General features: G+C 36.6%; 1 protein-coding gene across 1 annotated transcript in view; it reads left to right on the top strand.

Annotated features, from left to right (window-relative positions):
- The window catches only part of LOC140324857 (uncharacterized), a 14036-nt gene extending 5639 nt beyond the window's left edge, over positions 1–8397 (top strand). The window contains exons 5-10 of the mRNA XM_072402984.1: positions 231–281; positions 2397–2462; positions 4813–4860; positions 5554–5586; positions 6204–7101; positions 8235–8397. Of these exons, the coding sequence (XP_072259085.1) occupies positions 231–281; positions 2397–2462; positions 4813–4860; positions 5554–5586; positions 6204–7101; positions 8235–8248 (1110 nt within the window). The 3' untranslated portion in view covers positions 8249–8397. The remainder of the gene's footprint in view (positions 1–230; positions 282–2396; positions 2463–4812; positions 4861–5553; positions 5587–6203; positions 7102–8234) is intronic.
- Positions 8398–8907: the final 510 nt, after the last annotated feature.

Below are 8907 nucleotides of genomic sequence, written 5' to 3'. Positions count from 1 at the left end.
TTTTGAAGACCAGCGCTGCCGTGCAAATGCTCAAGTCACTGGCAAGGTGTCAGCTGCAGGGAACCACACAGAATTGTGAAATGTAGAGGCTGATTATTCAATACCTCACTGATCATTATAAACATTAAGGAATATAATATTCTGCAAAATTTTCAACATTTCCAATGTTTATTTACAATTTACTGTCTCAATACTATGATATATTACCATGCAGTGCTGTTATTTTTCAGGTGGTAGCTGGCTGTTCTCTTCATAACCTTGTGGAAACTGCAATTACATTAGTATGTATTGGAAAACTAAAATTTCTTTTAACACATCTTTAATGTTTCCTCTGCACATCATGTACAGTATTTTTAGTTATTTTGAAAGCAGCTGAATTATTTCAAGACTCTTTCCGCCAATAATGGGATTAATTATAGCTAGATAGTCTATCACTGGTGAACCTGGGTGATCCAGCAAATCAGTAATGGATTTGGTCCAGAATGTAAAGTATATGCCAAATAAGAACAAATGATTTATTAGAAATAAAATTCTCTGTATTACGCCGGTTCACCCATGACCTATGACATTTATTATTGAGAAATGTAAAGTTATAATCTTAGGGGCAAACAACATGCATGTTTTATACTGTCTAGGGGGGAAATATATGGGGAAGTCAAAAATGGAAAAGGATTTGGGGGTTCTGGTAGATCATAGACTTAATAATAGCATGCCATGCCAAGCTAGAATATCTAAATCAAGTAAATTAATTTCTTTTTTTAATTAAAAGGAAAACACTGCAGAAATGGAGGCATAATCCTGCCCCTTTACAAAGCATTGGATTTATTCTCCCTTTAGAAAAGACGTTAAGTGTATAAATATATAAATATATAGTGTATAATGTATACAAATATAGATGGTCCATAAAGAGAACTCTCTTCCCAATTATTCACTTTGAGATCATTACAAAGAACAAGAGGGGACTCTTTGTGTTTGGAGAAAAAGAAGTTTAAACTCCAGATAAAAAAGGGATTCTTTACTGTACGGTCTGTGAAAATGTGGAGTAGGCAATCTATAGACTAAAAAAAGCACAGAATATAACTGGGTATTAAAACATTAAAGTAAAGATAACAGAGACTTTTGATCCAAGGAACCAGGGAGGAATTTGTTTCCCCTGTTGGATAAAATTGTACTAGGTTTTTTTCACCTTCCTCTTGACCAACTATGTCCATAGGGTTTTATTTATCTGGGATATGTGTATTTCCTTAATGTTTGAACTGGATGGGTTATGCCTTTTTTCAACCTAACTATGTAACGAAGATAGTCTAAATTCTCCAGTCTTAAAAAGCTTTAATAAATCATATGTATTGTCTATAGGGGTGCCAACACTTTTCTGGCTTGGGAGTTACTTTTAAAATGACCAAGTCAAAATGATCTACCAACAATAAAAATGTAATAAAAATGTGACAGGAAAGCTACTCTTTACCTGTCATAGAAGAATGACCTGTCATAGGAGAATGACATGCTGCTGCAGTAGAAGAACTGCTAATCTGTACAAAGGTGTCTCTGTAATTTTACCCTGACCCTGAGCCTAAACTGACTTGGTCGCCCAGCACTGCTAACCTCAGACTGCCCTCTTTGCCTCCCTCCCCACTCCCCACTGTTACACGAGCCTTCTCACCACACACCGCACTGCTTTTTCGACCCTGAAAGACATCCCCAGCATCCCTATAGTTGTACAGCAGGGCTGCTGGTAAACAGCAGAGAGGGGTAAGGCAGGGCTCCGTGATCAACTCGCGTTGCCTTTGTGATCAACGTGTTGGGCACCCCTGGTCTACAGTATGGTAGAATATATTACAAAATATTACAACCACAGTGTAGGTTTTCTGTGTAAAAAAACACCAGGCAGAATATACTGGAAAAGGAAAAGTTTTGAAGAATGCTAGAAACTTTGATTTGACTGTGGTTGATTTCACTGTGGTTGTATCAGTCCTATTTTTAAAGCTTCAAAATCTATATCAATTTATGGACATCTTGTATTTATCCATTTATCGTATTTATCAAGTTAGCATTCATAACAGTTAGAAAAGTCTTTCTTGGCCAAAGCAAAATTTGGTCTCATACACAGGAATTCACTACATACCAAGGCTTCTTTTGTATTTATAATTTGGCAACAAAACATTTATTAAAATTAGGAGGCAAAAAGACAAAAGCCAACCTATGAGATTACATAAGTATGGATGCAATATTCTGACTTAGGTCAACAGTTTTCAGGACCCAAGCACCTTCTTGCCAAAACTAAGATTACTTAGAAATAGGTAATATAGAAATCTGGTACAAAATGCACATTCTGAAAGGGAACATTTAAATTCAGATAAATGATGTAGATTTTTCTTTTTACATCTGTGCTTCTACAGGAGGATTTATCTGCTGATGTGAATGGAGCTCTTCTACATTTGCTAAGGGCTATTCTTGATCTTTTGGTAAGGATATTTGACCAATCATTTTAAATTCTACAACATGGTACCTAACTACAATAGCCTAAAGCAAGGATGCCCAACCTCGGCCTTGGAGCTGCCAGATCTGGCCCTCTCCTGATTCCCTCTCTGCGCTCTCCGCTTGTTGTATTGCGAGGGATGGGGCCCGCATCTCCTATCTTTTTTTTTCCATGAAATCATTCTACCAGGAGGTGGAGCTTCCTAAGCATGCTGGCAATAAGCTGTGGTTGCTCCCCACCCACCTTGTACTGTGCGATAATTCCACCCCCTCATACAGCAGCAGCATGAGAGCTGTGTCTGTGTCCATACAGCTGTCATCCCCAAATCCTAACAACAATCAGGGATATTTTCACATTAGGGAGGGCTATTTCAAGACCAGCATCCCCAAATTGAGTTTACATGTTAGGGACCCCCGGGGGCTACTTCCATGGCAACGAGCATTGGAGTACTGTCAATTCGCTCTGTGCTGAGATGCCCCAAGTATATACTTGGTTGTTCACAAAACTTCAAGGCTGCGTTCAGACTGGTGGTGGGGTTGTGGTGAAGTTACCCCTTCTTTATGCCAGAGAACCCTGGCTCAGGGGATACGCTCAGTACTGCTCACTGCCTTAAATTTGCAGACACTGCAGTGTGAGGAACTGAGCAGCTGGTGGGGTGCTTGTTACACATAACTCGCCCCTTACCTTCTCTTATCCCAAATTTTCCTGGAACAGATGGATAACCACAACTGTAACCCCTTTGTCCCCCCCTATAAATGTTATACCTATCGTATCAAGCTACCCTGTCACACATAGCTATTCCCTACTCTTTATGGACCCCAGCTTCTCTGATAAGGGAAATGCAACTGCAAGTGCAGGATTCTTGTGGATAACTCCCCCTAAACTTTCATCACTACGGCACCATCACATTATACAAAAACTATATCTGTCATACTGTGCTACCCTGCAACACAAAGCTGGCCACTTACCTCATGTGAAACCCAATTTCTCTTTAACAGCAGGGAAAGGGAAATGAAGTATAAGTGGGGGAATCTTGTGCCCCCCCCCCCCCACACTCCTACCATACCATGGTGTCCTGTCACATATAAATACATATAAATGTCTGCTTATGTTCCCTCAATGTTTTCTCCTGAAAGGGGAGCTTATTAAAATGTAGGATAAGTGGGGGACTCTTGTGGCTAACTCCCCCTATAATTTGCTGCACCATCACAAGATTTAAAAAACTATACCTATCATACCATGCTGTTCTGTCACACACAGCTAATCACTTACCTGCTGTGAACCCTAATTTTTCAGAACGGGGGGATGTAGGGTCCTGAAGATGTAGTAGTAAGAACATGTACCCCTTGGCTATCTGTCACATGAATTGCATTTCTCTGGAAGTATCCATTGCAGAGATTTTGGGGTACAAAGAAGGTTAGCGGCCCCTATAACTGACAGGACCCATTGTAGGGTATAGTCTCTGCTCTGTGGTACCGGAATGGTGAGCGGGGAGCAATATATGACTGGCCAGCACTGTATGATGGATTTAGTTTTGTATCTTCCATCAAATGGTGAGTGCAGAAATGTACATTTCAATTCAATTACATTTTTAATTAAAACTAATCTTATTTTAAATACACATCTCTGGCTATACTAAACTGTAACATATTGGTATATTGCCTACTAATTAGAGATTGATAAATTGATTTTCTAAATTTGAAATACAACCTAATTCTGGTCATTTAAACACTAAGCAAAGATCATTCCCCCCCCTACAATCTGTCCTTGTGCACGAAATGAAAGTAATAACCTTACTGATGCTTACTAATATACATACAAAAAGTGCTCTTGTTGCTGCCATTGTACCTAGTTGAGGGATTTCATTCCTAACATTCCTAGGACAGCAAGTAAATTTGAATTTTCTTAACGAAAACACGTTGAGCAAGAAAGAGTTATTTTAAAATATTGGGGTTCCTCTGTCTGTCTTAATGACAATGGTACACAGAAAAACAAAACGGTGAATTTCCCCAGCAAGAACACAAATGGCACTAAAAAATTAGGGTCTAATCACTCCCTACTTTTCCAGAAATTTTGGAAAACATTGCCCTAACAGAGTTGAAAGTGTTAGAACCCATGGTAAGTGTTAACTACTGCCGGATCCTCTCCCTTTAGGGTGATTTCCTTTCCCTTCTTCTAAAGGTACACCCAAAGGGAAATAAGTGGAATCTCTCATTGTATAGAGTGGCAATTCTAGTCCCTAAAAATCTGAATTGTTACTTTTACTGATAAAAAAGTTAAAAGGATTCTGGCAGGAGAATTAGGAATACATTTTAATTTTTGTTTTTCTACTTTAGCATCACTTTAACATTGGAGATTACTCTATACCTCACTGTGGACCACTGGTAAGAAGAAGATAGTACTAGTATAAAGTTTATATTATGTCTAATATATATATGCAGACACACACACAGGTCAACAAAACATCAAAATGGGGTCGTCTTGGCAAACATTTAAATCAGTAATCAAATGCTTATAAAATGAATGTGAAAAACACATCCATGGAATGTTTCTTTTAATCCGTTGTTTAAAAATAAAATCACAAGAGCTTAGCCAGAAAATCTTTTTTTTTTGTATATTTAGGAGTAATTTGCTCCTAAATTATATTTTATGCATTACTGTTGCCCACCAGTGGATGATGCTGTATCCTTCATGTAAAGTGTGTTACAAACAGCTTGTGTTTGACAACGCCGATCTGTCAAAGCGGAGACAAATATAATCCCAGAATGTGCCACTAGGTGTCACCCAAGTATAAACCAAAATTCTTTTTCTAATTTCATTTTGAGGGCAATAAATATTTTTGCTTTTTATCCTCCTTTTATGTCATATTTGGTGTAATGAGTCGTTGTGAGTTGACTACACTTAGGTAAAGTTATTCCAGTAATTGAAACATTATTAATTGATGGCCATAACATTTAAGCTTAAATAGAAGACTGTTCACGAATTACTTGCTTCACATTAAAGTTTTGTTACAGGGCTTTTTTTACTTTAATTATTGCTTAACTTTTTTTTCATTCTTCTTTTTTTTTGTTTGTTAGAAACCACTTCTTGCAAAAACATCTAAAGTATTGGTAAGTAAAAATATGTTTATATTATGATAAGTGTTAATATAAAGACTAGGTAACAACATCTGCAAGGTTTTTCTTATAGTTACTACCATCCACTACAAACTTTTTGAAGCTTTGCAGAGATCACTTGTTAATGTTGTTTATTTGGACTGATACTATGGTAGAGCAGGGTTTAAACAGTTGTGCGATTGTGATCAGTCTTTGTTCACATATAAGGACAAAAGTGGCAGAAGAAATTGGCTACAATACCTAATGGTGTTAAACACCATTTGTTCAATTCAATGAATACTTTAACTCACTTTCATTAATATAAATGTTAAAAAAATTGATCATATTTCATTCAAAAGATCATAGCTCTATCATTCGGAGTTGATTTTACAGATATTCTGCCTGTTGGTATGTTTACAGCTGGCATTTCATTTTCAATTCATAAGGTAACTTGCAAGACAAGAATATACATATTTTTTCAAAAACAAAGGTCCTTATTCTTTTAAAAAAATGTGTGAATTGAGCAAATTGTGTTAAATGATATTGTTACTAAAGTTCCCTTGTGTTATTTAATGATTATTTAGATTGACAGTGTGCAACCACTCTGAATCTTTTTTTTTTCTTTTCTACAGTATTTATATGGTGTTCCTAGCTTTAATGGACCAATGCAGGCTGTAGGAATAAATGGAGTGAGCCGCCTTTTATCAATGGTGCAGATGCAGTCTCCAGAACTTTTCCAGAGAGTAGCAGAGGCGATTGTAGGACCAAGTATTTTGGTTAGAGAGTTGGCTATGACAGTAGGCGGCTTAACAGGAACAGTTATGAAAACAGTTGGAGATATGGGCAAGACACTTAATAGAGCCACAGATATTCTTACTGGAACAGCAGGGGGTCTAGCAACAGGAGTAGTTAGAAGGTCAAATGGACTTCTTGGTGTAGTAACAGATATGGTGCCGTCTGTGTTGGATTCAGTTGGTAATGTTGTACATACTGTTGGTAATACTCTTGGAGCAGCAACTGGTGCTATTCAAGGGGTTACTAGGGTGCTTGATGGACCAAGTGGAGTTCTTCAAACTGCTACCAGATTGATAGGGTCAAATGGTGGTCCTCTAGGAGGCATTTTCGGAGGAGGTGGAAGTGGGTCAAAAGCTGACAATCTTGGATCTGCAACAAAAGAAAATCCTAATCTTCTAGGAGGTATTTTAAGACCTGCTACACAAGTGGTTCCTGGTCTTTTAGGAGGTGGTTTAGGGGTAGCTGGGTCACCAAATGATCCCAACCTTTCAGGGGGAAGTGGGCGTGATGGTTTAGCTTCACTTCTAGCTTCTGGTACAGTTTCTGGAAACCTAGGTGATAATATTGGACTTTCTGCTGGTGGAAATTTGGGTTTAAGTTTAGGCAGCCTTATTTCAAATACAGGAATGCCTGGAGAAAGCACAATGGAAAATGGAGGTGTAATTAATGCCAGAGGATCTATTCCAATAGCTGACGTTTCAAGAGCAAGGGACACCACTGCCATTGGTAGATTTGGTAAGAAATAGACCGGGAAAATTTTTTGTTAGTTTAAAAGAAATGTTGAACTATAATAGATCTTTTTTGATTTTACAGGAATTTACTGGAATTTTGGCTTCTAACTTTGTTCAACTTAACACTACTTTATTAAAGCCTAATCTGTTATTTTGGTGGCCTATTTACCCACCTTATTAACATACTATTTATATTTGAAATATTTCCCCTTTCATTACATATCTTATTTTAGACCCAGTGGCATTATTACTTTGCTTCTGTGCTTTTCCCTGCATTGTAGAAAGAGCATGGCTGATGGAGGGGATGTCCGGTGCTCTACATAGTTTCCCAAACATATCACAGAACCTTATTTCATTCATCCCAACCTAGCTAAATTGCAAATATGATGCTAAGTCTTCACTAAAAATATAATAGATGAACATGTGGATCAATAGGGGTGGGCAAGGACATCCAGATAGTACTGAATGCCTAAGTATTAAACTCTGTACTTGGAATTTAGCTTTGGATTTCTTGATGAAAGTAACATTTACCAACTGTTAGGTGAAGAACTATGCTTTATTACATTTTTTAAAACATATGCTAAATTTCATAGGCTTTAACAGCTTGTTCACAATTCCTGTGCAAACACTCTGTTTTGTGTCCTAAAAGCAGTTCACACTAAAGTTTATTGTTTCTTTAAACATGCTCTAAAATTATAAGATACTGAGGCAGTGTGAGTGCAATGTGAGCATATGGGGCATTCATACCGTTTTTTTCCTCACTGTCGGCTGCTAGATTGAAACAAGTATAAAATGGTGCTGAACAAGATTTATTTGCTTACTTTTCTTAGTTGTTAGTTTCTTTCGATCTCTTTTAAAAAAATGCATAGTATTTAAATAATAAAGTATTTTCTAAAACAGTAGAATGTTTACCCACTGAACGCATGCTCACCTAAACCATCTAATCATGTTCAAGAGAAGTTTGTCTTTAAAAAATGCCCCCTTATAAAAATTAGTTAAAGTTGAAATATAATTATATAATATACTAGTCATGGTGAACTTAGGTAAAGGTTTAGTTAAAGATGTATTAATGTAAAAATATCTTCTTTTAATGTTTTCTAACCTCTTGTATATATCTGTGTATTTTTTCATTTTCAGGCCTCTGGAAATAATTTCCAATGCAAGAGAGTAAAACAAATAGAGCAAATGATGTTATGCTACACCGCTAAACAATATACATTAAATCCTATATCTTAATTTTGTAGTTCAGATTTTAGTTCAATAATTGTTACAAAATGATATAATCAATAAAACTGCATTAAAATACCATTCTTGTTTGTATAATGCTTTGATTACAATACTAATTCCCTCAGTCATACAATTTTTGAAATTGTATGACTGTATTTGGGACCTATTATGAACACAATGGTTCTGATTTTATTACTCCTATTCTCCTAGACTGGAGAAGATAGACTATCATAGGAGAACCTCGGTAAGCCATTAAACCTAGAATAGATTACTTAAAAATTATTTGGTCTTAGTTGGCAAACGTTTTCAATTCTGGAACAGATCCATTTTGGGTTTTCAGGATCACCCAGACTCTCCTATGATAGTCTAACATCTCCAGTCCTGTTGATCTTTGATATATCAGGCTCATTGTTTATATTAGTGTACCACAAATTTAATAGGGTAAAGTTTTATAACCTATAGTTTGTTTTATACATTATGCACAGAATAATATATATCAAAATGAGTGAGAGGTATCAAAAAGAGTAAGAAAGTCCTCCAATACAGTCGTAGCAGCAGCTAGTATGTTGAAACTTACATCCCT

The sequence above is a fragment of the Pyxicephalus adspersus genome, chromosome 2 (assembly GCF_032062135.1).
Source record: "Pyxicephalus adspersus chromosome 2, UCB_Pads_2.0, whole genome shotgun sequence".
NCBI classification, from domain to species: domain Eukaryota; kingdom Metazoa; phylum Chordata; class Amphibia; order Anura; family Pyxicephalidae; genus Pyxicephalus; species Pyxicephalus adspersus.
The sequence above is the reverse complement of the archived record's forward strand: the minus strand, read 5'-3'. Positions and strand labels throughout refer to the sequence as shown.